The sequence below is a fragment of the Paramormyrops kingsleyae genome, chromosome 24 (genome assembly GCF_048594095.1).
Source record: "Paramormyrops kingsleyae isolate MSU_618 chromosome 24, PKINGS_0.4, whole genome shotgun sequence".
NCBI lineage: Eukaryota > Metazoa > Chordata > Actinopteri > Osteoglossiformes > Mormyridae > Paramormyrops > Paramormyrops kingsleyae.
The window spans coordinates 10,794,626-10,809,853 of record NC_132820.1 but is presented as its reverse complement, the minus strand read 5'-3'; the positions used below and the strand labels follow the sequence as shown (position 1 = coordinate 10,809,853).

The window sequence follows — 15,228 nt, the reverse complement described above, 5'->3', positions numbered from 1 at the left end:
GTGTCTGTCTGTGTGTGTGTGTGTGTGTGTGTGTGTATGGTTCACTCACGTGCAGAACAGCAGAAGGACATTACTGCACGTTTCCATGGCAATAAATGTTTTGTGGGGTTTGGTAGAAGCTCGTCACAGAGGAGGGGCCGTTGGTCGTCTTCATCATCCCCGTGTGTCTGCAGTTTTCTCGTCATCACTGCGTTTTCTCCTTCTCTGTATGTGTGGCGTTTAGTCTTTCAGATCTAAACACGCCACCGTATTACACAGTTAGTCCGACTCGTTAAGTTCTGACGTCGGACCATTCGGTTCCAGAAGTACAGCGCTAAAATGGACGTCACCCCCCCCCCCCCCTCGCCCCCAGTCCGTGCTGTTAACCATCCTCAAGGACACAAGCATCCTTGAGCTTACAAAAACATTTTTGTAAAAGGGGACAAACGCCCCCATTGTTAAGCTAATGCATGAATGGGTAAGGGCCCCCCTTATGTAAATGGATTTTTAATGCGGATGGGAGTCTTTATATTGGCACATCTTGATATGTTTATCTGTCCCCTCAGCAGGGATGGGGGGGTATGATTATGTCCCTCCTGCTCCTGCAATAAATACTAGTATGGGAGCTGTCAGATAAGGGATAGTGGCCCCACCCTGAAACCACTCGTGGAGTGACAGGAGTTTCTGAGCAAGCTGCCTGCCGCAGTCAAAAATGTTAGGGTTTGTCATTTCAATAATATTAGGTTTAGTCATCTGAGTAATTTTTGGGTTGGATTAATCTTCTGTATAATGTCTGGGATGGGGTTGGTCATCTGGATAATGTTAAGGTTAATCATCTTGGTAATGTTTGAGTTGGGGTTAGTCCTCTGGATAATGTTTGGGTCGGGGTTGATATTCACAAGTAAATATCTGATTTACTTGTGAAACTTTGATAATCTGGATTCCTTATATCTGCGCTTGGGTCACTGTAATCTAGTAGCATTACGTATAGCTACGCTGCAGTGTGGCCGTGAGCTCGGTTCTGTGTCTTACCCTCACGCCTCATGTGCCAGTAGGTTTGTCGGCGGCCTCTCTGGGGCTGTACCTGGAGCAGAGAAAATATTGATTGTGTCAAAGGCCTTTCAGGACTCTCGTGTTTGTTCCTTTACATTTAATCCTGGAATGCGGCAAGCCAATTTTTGGCCGTTGAGAGCTGTCAGGCAGTTGACGAGAGTCTGGGACCGCCTGCGGAGCAGCGGTTGGTCACCGTCGACACTGTCTTGGAGATAGTATGTTGTATCAACACCAAAGCTAGTCGATGAAACTGAGTTCTGTTACTAGGTTGTATGTCAACGGTCACCTCTAGTCATGCTAGTGTGTTCCAGTGCAAATTTTCACAATCGACATGAGCCGATCGGTTGTGGGTCTTGGGTGGCACTAATGTTTTTTTTGCCGTGGCTTGGTGTGTACCCAGATTTAGTCTAAAACCCCTTCGTGCAGGCTGATCACTGGTATTTGCGCCTGTGGTATGATATTTACACGGACTGGCGTAACCCTATGCTTGATGCCTCAACATCCTCATGTCTGTCTGCCGGTCTAATAGAGGTTAAACTGGGCAGTTTCACAGATTGGGCAACCAGGTTAGAGCTAAAAAAAAAAATGTGCATGTTTGAAGACAGCTTCACCTCTCCCACTCGCAGGTCACTTGCCTTCAGGACTTCTTCGGAGACGACGACGTCTTCATCGCCTGCGGCCCCGAGAAGTTCCGCTACGCCCAGGATGACTTTTCGCTGGACGAGAACGGTGAGGCTCTGGTGTCAGTGGCATGTGTTTGTTGACTCTGAGTACGACCAGCACCGTGTCCCTGGCTGCTCACTGTGACTGAAAATTTATGCTAACGGTTCATTAGCTTCACATTCACACTCTGGTACGTCCCACTCCAAGTATTCATTTTTTTCTGGTTATGTGCCCTGAACCAGGGGCATCTTCAAGGAGGAGAAAATTGGGATAATTATGGCACATAATTGGATTGGTCTGGGCTGGGGGGCGCAGTATGATATGCTTTCACGGGCCCCAAAATTTCTAGCAGCACCCCTACTCCAAACTGTCCGGTTTAATATATAAATTTCTTTAAACAGTTTAATCAGTATGAGATTTTAATGACTATTGCATCTGAAGGTTTTCATTTTTGCCATCTTTAGGAAACGTATTTTATGTCAGTCTGTTTTGTGAACATGCAAGATTCCTTTCAAGAGGTAGATCACTTAAAAAGTAATTTTCCTATAAAGATTTTTTAAGTGTAACATTGAATAATCAGACATTTAGTGTTAAATAAAATGTCTTTGAATTACTGGACATTTGTTCCCCCAGAAATTAAATTCTGTCCATCGCTGAGTGTAAGGTTGCTGTGTGTTTATCTGGTAAGCTGACCAGGGTGGATTGTGTGTGTGTGTTTGTGTATGTCGGGATTATGTTTATATTACGTTGCGGGGACCAAATGTCTCCCACAATGTGATAAAAACCTGTTATCTTGACGTTGTGGGGACAATTTTTCAGGTGTCCACAAATGCAATCAAAGAAGTAAAAGTGCCAAAAATCTTATTTTGTTTGGTAACTTATGGTTAAGGTTAGGGCTGGGTAGGGGTTAAGGTCGTCATGTTGTGATTAGAATCTTCCCCATAGAAATGAATGGAGAGTCCCCACAAGGATATAATTGCAAACCTGTGTATGTGTGAGTGTTTGGGTGGGACTGTCTGTGTGTCTTATACAATCTTGAGTGGTTCTGTGTAACACAGATAGTTTGATGCGTGACAAATAAACTCCACTCCACAACCTGGTGGGGGCGATGGAAGCTGTTTGGGCTGGCAGGGATTGGGGGGTTGGGGTAGTTTGGAGGGAAAGAGGGTGCACTCATTAATTGCCATAGTGACAGGTTTAGGTCAAGTCAGTCTCCGTGAGAGGTGGATAAGATTCTGACCCCAGTACATGGCTGTGCTACACTGAACTGACAGCTGAATAAATTGTCTGCATCTGGGGGGGGGGGAGGTGGGGGGGACGGTCAAATTTATGTTGCTTCTGTCACTTCTGTGCCCCAAAAATCACATAAATAGCAGGGAGCAGACTCAGAGAATTGCATCTAGCTAGCTGGGTAGCAGAACATGCTGCTGTAACATCTCTTAAATAAGGAACTTGTTTATTTAATATTTAGTATGGCGTTTGTTTGCAGCCAACAGGGGGCGCCCAACCTCGGAGGCCCCATGCAAATTCATAGTTTGAGTGGTTGGTAAACACCCCCGCTGCATATCCCTCTGGGCACACATTTAAGGAACCAATATCCTTATGGGATGTTACTCCTATTCAGGACCCCAGAGCCAGTGCCCTTGGGGTCGGGCTCCCAGCTCCCCAGGGACTCTGTCACTCCAGTACTGTACAGAGGATGTGACAGATTAATTAAACAATATGGTCAATATTGTTCAATGCCAGTTCTCCTGTAATCAAATCCTGGTCTACCCGGGGAGCAGGTGGTTATCAGAGTAATAAGCCGGGTCAGCCAAAATCTATCCCATGTAAATGAGTAACCCTGTGAAGGGTGGGGGGGGGGGGGCAGGGGGTGAAGAGATGACCTGTCTGGCTGGAGCTTTAAGGGACACGATGTGGATGAGACTGACGTCTCTGGGAGCCACCGTCAACCAGTGGAATCTGGGACGATGCATCCAGGTGATTCAAACGACCCAAAATGACAACCAGGTGCCTTGTAGCGGGTGAAATAATATACCTGACTCTTTGTACTTTGGAAAACACCCAGTTTTCTGTTGAACGTAGCAAGCTCTTCATTAATTTAATGACGTATTTTACTAATCAACCATCCTAGAGAAACACCTTCAGTTGTCATAGGTCATAGATGCCGTAAGATTCGAGTATGTCATCCTTAACGATGTTTCATGCTGATAGTTATTCTCGTATTGCTATTAACCGTCACCCACGTTTAACTTTTTCCACTGTGACCTTTCAGAAAGGACAGCAGTCGGGATTAATCCGGTTACGGAGCATGACATCACTGCCGGTCCGTATGCTGATTTAATCTGAGGTTTCCCATCGCTGCCCCAGCGGCTCGTTGTGCCTGTTAATGTCGGTGTGTTTGACGTCTCTCCATCCTGCGGGTTCTTTGGGGACAAGCTGCCTTACTTCCTCCCTGGGGGGCTCTTACTCCTATTCCAACGCGTTAATGGACGGACCTCGTTGTAGGCTGAGGGCCGAAAACTGGGCCTCCTTTAAGAGTAGGAGCTTATATCTCATACTTTGGGATTCACACAACCCATGGATTGTAATTGGTAGTTATCTCAGCAGCGAAATGGAAGATGTGCTTCTCCACCAGAGGGCGCCACACGACAGACACCCTTTTTTAAAGGCATTTATCAGGAGTTGCTAGGCAACCTGCCTATGAGACATGCATGGCTGCTGCCAAGATGGGGCACCAGACAGCAGGCAGCCTACCAAACATGTGTGTTGACAGGAGATTACCTCATCGGGGGCCAAACGTGGAATCGCAGGCCGGAATAATTAAAACACAGTAACAAAATAAATTCTGTAAAGGCGGTTTCCAAATTGTAGCTCTGGGTTCTGTTCCAGCTGAGCTCATAGCTAATTAACCTCGGTCGCCTGAGCCGTCTGGGTTGGATTACCTGCCGCTAACCACTAACCAATCTCTTCTTTGTGTGTTTCTGTGTGTGCGTGCTAACTGCTAACCACTCTCCTCTCTGTGTGTCCATGTGCGCTATCCGCTCTCCTCTATGTGTTTCCGTGTATGTGTGCTAACCGCTAACCTCTCTGTGTTTCTGTGAATGTGTGCGCTAACCACTCTCCGTGTTTCTGTGTATGTGTGCTAACCGCTGTCCTCTCTGTGTGTCTCCATGTGTGCTAACCGCTAACCGCTCCATGTATTTCTGTGTATGTGTGCTAACCGCTGTCCTCTCTGTGTGTCTCCGTGTGTGCTAACCGCTAACCGCTTCATGTATTTCTGTGTATGTGTGCTAACCGCTGTCCTCTCTGTGTGTCTCCGTGTGTGCTAACCGCTAACCGCTCCATGTATTTCTGTGTATGTGTGCTAACCGCTGTCCTCTCTGTGTGTCTCCGTGTGTGCTAACCGCTAACCGCTCCATGTATTTCTGTGTATGTGTGCTAACCGCTGTCCTCTCTGTGTGTCTCCGTGTGTGCGTGCACAGAGTGCAGGGTGATGAAGGGGAACACCAAAGGCGGTGCCCAGCGGAACTCCACCAAGAGTCCGGGACCCGCCCGCCGCAGCAAGTCGCCCACTGAATCGAGTGAGATCATCTTGCCCTGACTTACCCCCCACACACAGCCCCGATGGGACCCCCACCCCCTTTCGACTCTGCCCACCCCAGCTTTGTCCATATGCACCCTTATATCTGTGCAATAGGATATTTGATGATCATCTTGTTGTCTGACTTTGGTTTGACTCCAGTGGACATTCTTTGATAATGTTTATATCCCCTCTGTGATTTATTTTGATTTTTTAATCTGTATCTGCATCTCTGTGCGTCATTTGAAATCTTCCCTCCTCTTGGTTTTATTTTAATTAATGATGGCTCCTTTTGAAGGCATTTGTTCACCATTTCCCACCCTTGCAGGAGGCTGTCTGAGGGCCAGATAAATCCAGCGCCATCTTGGTGCCGTACCAAATGAATACCGTAAGCCGTGTAGTATTTAGGCCCAATAACAGACTAAAAGCGAACGAAGCTGCCAAATCTGGTTCTTGTCTGTCATACAGCCGGGCAAGATTAATGTGTTTTAATTAAGCGAAATAAATAAGTACATAACAGATGAAACAGGAGTAATGACCTGGAACTATTTCAGGACATTGGGTTTGTACCCAGGAAAAGAGAGACAAACTGACCGTGTCTGTCAGAACCATGTGGTTGTGGTTGGAGTGCCAGGCCCAGTCAGGGGGTGTAGGACAGGAAGTGCCCCCGCCTGGGCCTGTTCGGTTTACAGAGGCAGAGGTCACTTTGTGTCCCGGCTGCCACTGTACTGGGTGGCAGAGTGAAATCTGCTAAATGTTTAAACGGTTTGGAGAGAGTCCTCACACACACGTGGGGGAAACGACCTTCGCTCATGTGGACCCAGATCTCAGCTCCGCCTCGGACATTTAGCATCCAGGTCACGTGACGTCTGTAGTGTGAGGCCGTCACCCCGGGCCAGCAAGGCACCCGGCGGTGGCAGAGTGCTGCGGAATCGGCCCCCGTCCAGCTCAAGCTGGCAAAGACAGCTGCCCTGGTTTCACCGAGGTCACATGACAGGGCCTCTTACAAACACAGAGAGGATTGTGGGATACAGGACTTTTGTGAGAAGGGACCAGTTTAACACAGAGATCAGTGACAGGGCTTAGAAGAGAAATCGGGAGTCAATTTAGAAGAAAATCATCATTATTAATTCTCATTACAATCTTTTATAGCACTGCTATGTTAAATAAATACGCTATAATAAAAAGATTAGATAACAAGAATAAATATTTTGTAGTGATTGAATTTTGGCTTATCAAATATTCTCTAATTTGCATAATGAAATGCTTTCTAAATGCTGGAGAAAATGTCGTTTTTAAAATGGTAATAGTGGGATCTAAGAGGCAGTCAGGGTCACTGCTGACAGATGAAATACATTGACCTCAATTCGTTAAAAAAAAAAAATGACTCGGGTGTACAGGACGAGAGAGGGAGAGCTGGGATTTGTACATAGGTGTGAAGACCCTGTAGCATGGCTGAACGACGCTCCTACAACATGGAGTCTGCACTTTAAATATATACATTTTCACATTGAAATCTGCATGCTATGATTTTAACCTGTTTTTGTTTCCCATGATTGTATATCCATCTTTTAGTTGCGTGGCTTTTCTTTCAAGTTGAATAAACCTTGTTTTCTGTTCGGTTGAGAGTGTCATTTTTTTTCTCCATCCTCTCTGCCAATTTTATTTTCCCCCTGTTTTCGGTGACTTTTTTTTCTTTTTTTATGGTGGATATTTCCATGGCGGGGGGGGGGGGTGGGAGGGAGTGTGCACCAGTTGGGAAAATCTCCAGCGGACGAATGCAGACAAGCTCACGGCTGGGGGTGTCTGTCGCTGAAAGTGGCACCGTTCCCTGTGGCAGAAAACGTGAAACGCGACAAGCCGTGCGTTTCGTTAGGGATTTACAGACCTCCCGGGACCAGAGGTGAAAATGTGTCTTCCCCTGCAGATGTTTGTGGTACGGTTTAAATTTATGAAGATCTTTTTTTTCTGTCCTCCCTGCATTTCTTTCTGAATTTCAGTAGGGCCAAGCATTTCTCTCTATTTTGGAAAAAAAATCAAAGCACATTCACAGGAAGTGAATAAATCAGGGATGCATCCAATCCTACCAGTACTTTGGGAAGGATTTTGGGAAGCCTTTATTCAACACATTGGTTACAAAGATGCACCCCATCCACTCCCGGCCTTTGCTGGGAAATTCCCCTTAACAGCTTTTCAGAAAAACTACAACGAGCCGTTTGAAGGCCTCCGCACCAGCAATCACGCCGCTTTCGGATGTAAACAGTTTCCGTCAGTATCCTAGCAACCTGCCAGTGCTGGGGGGCGGGGGGAGGTTGCCTCTAAGTGCCCTTCAAATAGAGGGGGAATAACTACGTAAAATGAGGGCTCAGAGCTCAGAATGTGGCAGTCTCAACCAATCACCTGTCTCTATTTCCTTGCTCAGCCAATGGGACGGGTTCCAGCAGCCAGCTGTCCACCCCTATCTCCAAGCAGTCTCCCATCTCCACGCCAACCAGCCCTGGCAGCCTCCGCAAGCACAAGGTACCTCCCTCTCTGTCTCCCACACCTTCTTAGCACAATGCTGGGGTCTCCCCAGCAAAGCGACGGCTGTGCCCCCCACTTATACCGCAAGCCCTACTGTTTGAAGTGTTGTGTGAGCTCTGTTCTTTGGCGTCAGCGTGGCGTGTCCCCCCCCCCCCCCCCCCCCCCGAGCCGAATCGGGCAGCCTCGCTAGCCGTGTCCCCTCCCTGTCTCTGCAGGTCAGCGTAAATGAGAGGCTACCCCTCATATCCAATCCAAGCTTGCCTAATGGGTAAACAGATGTAGGAAGCAATTAGAAACTTAATGCACTACTGATCAGAAAATGTGCTTTGTTAAAAAGATGCATTTAAAAACATACAATGGAAATTACCAACATGCATATGCTGATCAGTAGGTAGACTATTAAAGTCTACCTGATTCTTTCATCTAAGCTCTAAACTGTTGAAATCCTGAGCTCATTCATATGATTTTGTCTTATTTTCCCACGTTTTTTTTTTGGGTTCACTTTTTGTTTTTTTTTTCCTTCTTGGGTGCTTCCTGTATTCATTCACTTGAATTCTGTCTCATTTTCATGTCAGTCACAACTCGAGGCTTCCCTGTAGCCGTGACAGTCGCAGATGAGAGACGGATCATAGAATACCCGCCCCCTCAGAAATAACCGCCATTGGCCCGAGTTGGCTGTTGACGGAGCCCAGACTGCAGGCATCAGAATCTCTGAAAGCATGCACAGACGCTACTCTGTTTACGAATGAGTTACGCTCCGAACGTTTGTTCGTAACTTGAAATGTTTTGTAAGTCGTTATTCAACATCATTTTAAGGGTATACGCAAGTAGAAAAAACTAGGATGCTGGGAGTCCGCACGCTACGCTGCTGCGCGGCGGGAGTAGCGGCCTGAAGCCGTACCAGGCGGAATTGGCGCGCAGAGAAAAAAATTGTGTTGTGAACAGGAAACAGGAGCCCAATGAACACAATTTGGACTTATAGTCCTCTTCGTTCGTATGTCTGAAAGTTCGTAAGTAGAGGAGTGTCTGTATACATATATAGGGGTGTAATATATATTATAAGCCACCTTGTGCATGCTGCTGTATCATCTACCCTCAGTCAGTGAGGCTATTCAATAGCTGATCAGGCTATTAGCAAGGGACAATTTTCACATTCCTTTATTTCTGTTTTATTTACTTATTTTAATTATTATTACTTTACTATAGGGAGCACCCATGGAAATTCTATGCAGCATTGTTGTGCAATTGATAAACACACTTTAATTTGATTTAATTTGAACCCATTTAATTTCAGTCTTAACAGCTAATGACTAAAATTTAAATGATGACTTCTAAACCACTGACGCTCTAATCCTGGGATGGAAAAACAACGCCCCCTAGAGATGCTCTGAGGAATAACCTCAGTCCTCCTTCTCTCTTCCCTGTCACAGGACCTGTACCTTCCCCTCTCCCTGGATGATGACGACTCCCTGGGAGACTCTATGTAATCTGGTATTACCGCGTTCGCCCGCGCCCCCCTGTCCCAAATACACACGACCCGCCAGTTGCAGAGGTATCTTTGGTGCTCATCATTCCTGATTCCAAACCCCCCCCCGGCATCCGTCGGACACCTCCATGACTCACCCCCTGAACCCCCCCTCCCGATAAACGCTATCCCTGCCTAGCCTTTGTTAATACTGGCATGTTCTTTCCTTGTTTAAAAAAAACCCTCATAAAGCCCTTTTTACCTTTATGACTCACGGTTTTATTTTGTACCGTGTCTGTATGCCGCGCATATGCACTGGTGACGTTAACGTGGAGCTCCCCGTTCGTTGTGCACGCTGAAAACAACAGCGTGGATTCAAAACAAAACGCATTGAAACACGGTGGTCACGTTTTTGTCTTTGCAGTTCTTTTGCGGGAAAACTTTTTTAAAATGTAATTTCTGAATGATTTGATAAACCTGATTTCGATCTGGATCTTGCGAGTCACAGCTGAGTTTTTAATCGTGAACTTTTTTTGTGAGGGGTGTAGTTACCCAGGACTGGCTTAAGGTGTCGCTGTTAACACGTCCACTAGGCTACTTAATAGGCGCTAAGACTAGCCTCAAGATAATAGCCAATTTTCTTTCTTTCTTCACAAAGTTACCTCTCTCCTGGAATATTCTGGATATTTTCCTGTAACGTTACGTGTTGCCACATGAGAGGAAGAAGATGAACCATATGGGCGTTTACCATCACAGTGTCGCTTTCCTAGCTTGTACGGGAAAACAGCCACTCCTCGGCATGGAAGCAGCCCGCCTGGCATCCCCATTATACCCCACATAAACAAACCCCGAGCTCAGTCTGACTGCCACAGCAGCAGCTGGCCGCATTTTCCAATGTGCAGAACGCTCCATGAAGCGGATGTCTCTGGAAATTGCATCCTTTTTTGTACCTTTGACCTGTAGTTGTTATTATTGCGCTCGCTCTCTCCACCACGTGACCTTCGTCGGACTCCAGTTAGAATGGGCTGAGCCATCTCCAGCATACGACGCGGCCCCTCACCTATAATGGTGCCTTTTTTCGATGTTTTTTTTGTCTTTTGATAAGTAATAAACAGGCGTGTCAGGCCTTCTTCTCTGATGACTAGGTTCTAGGTGTTGTTACGTCCGGGACTGCGGTCATCCTTGCCTTGTGTCGAAGCTGATTCCCCTCACAGCTGACACCCGCGTCCATGCCACCTCTCTGCCTGGTTCAGTGCCCGATTCTGTATATAACCCCCACTGCTGTGTACATCTTCTGCTGAATGTGAAGTGAACCCCCTATCCTTTGCAGCATATGTCTAGTTTTTTGGGGGGAGAGGGAGGGATTCTTAAACTCTGCCCTGCCCTCCCCCTGCCCGCCCTTCAGCATCCATGTTCACTACAGTAAGCTCACGTCATGAGTCCCATTTCACCTCATCGGCCACGGTCGAGCTGCGACCTTGGGTTTCGCTGTTATTTTGAAGGCGGGGGTGGGGGGGGGGGGGGTTACTGCATCTCTCCTTAAAAAAACGCAGTTGCTATGGCAATAGACTAAAGGACCGCTGGTACCAACCCGATTAGCTCTTAGAACATGCGACACATGGGGATATGCAGAGCGTATCTCTAGAAACGAACCAACAAAAGGAAAAAAAAAAAACTCCCGTATTGCTATTCTGTCCATGACCTCATAGGTATTTCATCCTCGCCATGGCAACGCGGACATCCATGTCAATGGCAAACACTGATTTCCAGTATAAACAGAAAGGCTGAGGGAATTAATCACGCTGAAGTGACTGCCCAGTTTGCCTTTGTTGATCAAAGGTATTTAAGGCAGGTGGAAATGAGTTAGCGGAAAAAGAAAGACAATTCCTTTATGGAATACTCTTTCTCCCCTATATCCATTTAAATAGTTTTTGGCATGAAAACGGCTCAATATTCTTCTAAGGTTAAACAACACCTTTCACGTTTACTGAGGGTATTGGAGCCAATTTGAAAAAAAAAATGCAACTGACAAATCTAAGCAGTCTTTATTTGGCAAAAAAAGCCAAATATTTTAATAGATTGTATTAATGTGCATCTCTCTCCAATATAACCCTAATACAGAATACCTGCGAGAACAGTGTAGATATATAGGTCATTTTAACTGTCGCCTATTCTGTTTAATGCCATTAAAATCAATGAGCACAAAATTACTAAAAAATAAAAAATTTAGATAATTCAGAAATGTTCAGTAATCGATGGGGGTTAAGATACCTTGCTTTGGACTGCAAACATTGCATATCTGTGTTTTAGTCAATAGGCCTATATACATATGTGTATATCGGAATCCCCCAAGCAATTTTATGATGTTCCGGTCCATTAAGCCGTGAAAGTTCATTATTTTTTTCTTACTATCAGGTTTGACTTAGTAGTGTCTAGATAATGTAGACGTCCAGTTGTGCGTCTGTTTTGGTAAAACCTGATGAAGCATTGACGACTGCACTTCCAGGTGCCAGCCGCGGTATAGACAAACAGCCCAGTTCAAGGGCTGGAGATAGAATCTTGGGAGTGGGGACATGGTCGCGCGCGCTGATTGTAGGGCCATCCTGAGAAATGCAGCGAATCCGTTCTTAACAGGGTAGTGACGTGCACTTGTAAATAACCCGCATTGCTCATTGCGCCACGGTCCGAATCCTGAGGGGGACACCCCCCCTTCCCCTTTGCATGCATCTCATCGCGAAAACGGAAAAATAGCAGCGAATATGAATTTTTACCCTGTTAGACACACAGGACGATCAAATTTAAGAGGAACCAGAGCTGGTGGCCAAAATTGTCTTTTACTGGCCGTCCATAAGGTCCTGTTCCGGAACATTTTATTGAATTACTTCTGATGGCTAATATACTGTAGGTAATATTGTAGTTAATGAAACCTTCTTTTTCTTCTTTGTTATAAAATATTTATGCGACCTAGAGTATATCTGGAACAATATATAGTCATTTGTAATGACCAAAAATACACTTATTCAATAACAGCTTTACTCTTTACCTTTTTATCGATTTAGAATGGTCAACAAATAGTTGAGATATTTAAGGAAATTATAATCTCGCACCGAATATTAAACACACTCTTTAAAGGTTTAGGATCTGATACCAAAGTTCGTATTGTTACTGGAATATGAATACACTAAGCACAAAACAGGACGCTGTTTCAGTACCCATGCAGGACCATATTTCCTCCGCTCCTTTTCGCTTCAAAGAGAAATATCAGCACCTACTGTAACTGTCAACTGAAAGATTGTATATTAGCGTTATACATCCGCAAGTGGCGTTTTGATACACATCTGTTATTTAGCAACGTTCAACAATGTGACAAATGCTTGAGCACATTTTGTACGAAACTTTTTCCATCGGGTTTTTAATTTTATAAAACTGCTTTTTTATATCAAACTCAAAGACAGTTTTGAAATTGTGTGATTTCAAGGCACAGTGGTCGGTGATGGTTGTATTTTATATATTTGCCGTGAGTGTTGCCATTTCAAGACAAGTCGGATTGGGTGTCTGAAGCTCTTTAAAATGTATTTCTGCTCCTCCTGTTCTGTGTGGTGAAAAATTCATATGCTATTTTTTCATACCGTCATTTTGTCATTCAATTTGTATATATACATTTTTACTATTGACTTTTTAAAGCAAGCAGGTATAATCCTGGTATGTAGTCTTAGTAAGTACCGTAAGTTAGGAAGTAGATGGTTTTATAGAGTAGAAATGTGTTGTGTGCAAACAATTGATTCTTTTTATTGATTTACGATCTTCTTAGTTCCTCATTTTAAAGGATGAAACCTTTGAAACAGTCCAGTTGCAGATTTGCATCTCATGACTGCATGGTCACAGTTATAGGGTTCATTTCGGACTTTTTTACGGAAGCTATCCGGTTTTTAAACCTTTATTTTTTAACCAAGTGCCAATTTGTAAACAGTCAGCCGTTTGTACGCTACTCCAGAACCAGAAATGGGGACTGTATTTGAATTAATGTCTTTCTGTGAATGTTTCTAAAGTTTGCGCTAACGTATGTAAGAGGGAAAACCAATTCTTTGTTGTAAGCGGAAGTTATGCTAAAATGCTCCGACTGTGTTATGAAAAATACAGTATGCTGCATTACAAAATGTGTTGAAACGTCTTTTTTTGCATGATAGTAACTGAGGAGGGATATTTTAACCTGTCGCCCATGCAAAATCTGTTTTCATCTCAATGTACATTGGCAGGGTGTGTTGTAACATTGAAACTAATAAATCTGACTACGAATTCAGCCCCTTGTTGTGTTGTGTCTCGTTGTGTTGCCATACGTTCTTGCGTGTTTCTAATTGCAATCTGTTTCTGTGTTCATGAAAGCCAAAATGAAGAACAACATATGGGGCCCTCTGCTGGAAGGAGATTGAATTGCTGTATTTGGACGCCGGTCTGAACTGTGGATAGAATTTCGTTGATTTTGACAACTAAATGAAAGAAATGCTTAATAACCCATGGTTTACGATATTTATTTGAGGATCCATCTATATGATAATGGACTAATTTTACGTACGCCTATATTTTTTATGCATTATACGGGCGATTTTAAATTTGCCACAGATATAATTAAATTATTGCCTCCTGTATAGTAAGTATACAGTTAATCGGTAATTGTATAACAAACAAAACTGGGTGCATAGGTGCCCGGCGATACAAATCTAATGTGAAGAACTGCATAAGCAGACCGTATGCGACTCCGCTGTCGTGCATTGGAGCCCGAGAGTCTGTTCTCCTAAACTTCTTTCCAGCTAACAAAGTGGGTTATAAATTCGTGTATTTCAACACTCCGAAATCATCCTTCCTGACAGGGCTCGACAGACGAATAAAACAGATTAAAAAGCGTGATGTTACGTAGCCCCCTACAGGCGCTGCATAAAACTGCCGGGGAAGTGCATCGATCTTCTACGCTACATATGCTAATTAAAACTAAAAATGAGAAGTGATACGTAATAAGTAATCAATAGTACTAATGGTTGTGTATTGGTATTTAAAGTGCCTGTCACTAAAATAACTAAATCACGTGTATTTAATCCTTTATTTTTCTTCCCCTGACCTTTACCCCGTACACTCATATCGGCGAACCCATGACAAAAACGACAGAGGTGGGCAGAGGGCCGCTGTGTATGCAGGTTTTTGCGATAACTTTTGGGTCAGCTGTTCAAACCCAGGTGTGAGGACTCATCAGCCTATCAGTTCTCTAATTATTAATTTAATTATGGAGTTGCAGCGAAATCCCGCATACACACCTGCTCATCCTGGATAAGATTGCCCACCCCTATAAAGGCATGACAATCTGAATAGTTTGTGCGGAAGGATTTGCTGGGGGTCATACATTTAATGGGTGAGACTTGAATTTCAGACCAAAATAAAATGAGTGGGTTACATTTAATGTTGAGTTGTGGCCAATATATGTCATTTTTTGTAAATTATATATATATATATATATATATATATATATATATATATATATATATATATATATATATATATATATATATATATTTATTTTAAACACCGTAACAGCGTCACTGAATTCCATGTAAAACAGGAAAGCTGGAAAGCATTACAGTAGACCTATAGCCTACATTTACTCACTTTATTTAGAAGATCACAAAGAGAAAGAATTCACACGGATCCCGTTAAATTTGATTAGACAAACTTGGAAAATTTCACATACTTTCAGGTTTCTCCAAACGTACCTCTATGGCAGAGATAGGGGCGGATAGGGACCTGCCCCTTTTGTATTTTTGGCCAGGATGCACATCAAGTGATCAAATTTTTGTTGGTGTAGTGAATTTCAGCAAACAATCCATCACAATGTGCTGTATGGGTAATTCCAGATGGCAGAGAAAACACGGAAAAACACAGTATGGGTAAAAAATGAAAAATACTGATGACTCAG

General features: G+C 44.2%; 1 protein-coding gene across 2 annotated transcripts in view; it reads left to right on the top strand.

Moving 5' to 3' along the window:
* Positions 1-13,566, top strand: part of LOC111860774 (neuronal migration protein doublecortin-like) — a 41,517-nt gene extending 27,951 nt beyond the window's left edge. The window contains exons 4-7 of one of the 2 annotated variants that reach the window (XM_072706633.1): positions 1,659-1,761; positions 5,181-5,279; positions 7,701-7,798; positions 9,232-13,566. In XM_072706633.1, the coding sequence (XP_072562734.1) occupies positions 1,659-1,761; positions 5,181-5,279; positions 7,701-7,798; positions 9,232-9,288 (357 nt within the window). In that variant the 3' untranslated portion in view covers positions 9,289-13,566. The remainder of the gene's footprint in view (positions 1-1,658; positions 1,762-5,180; positions 5,280-7,700; positions 7,799-9,231) is intronic. The other variant, XM_072706634.1, reaches the window with a different exon arrangement.
* The last annotated feature ends 1,662 nt before the right edge of the window (positions 13,567-15,228 follow it).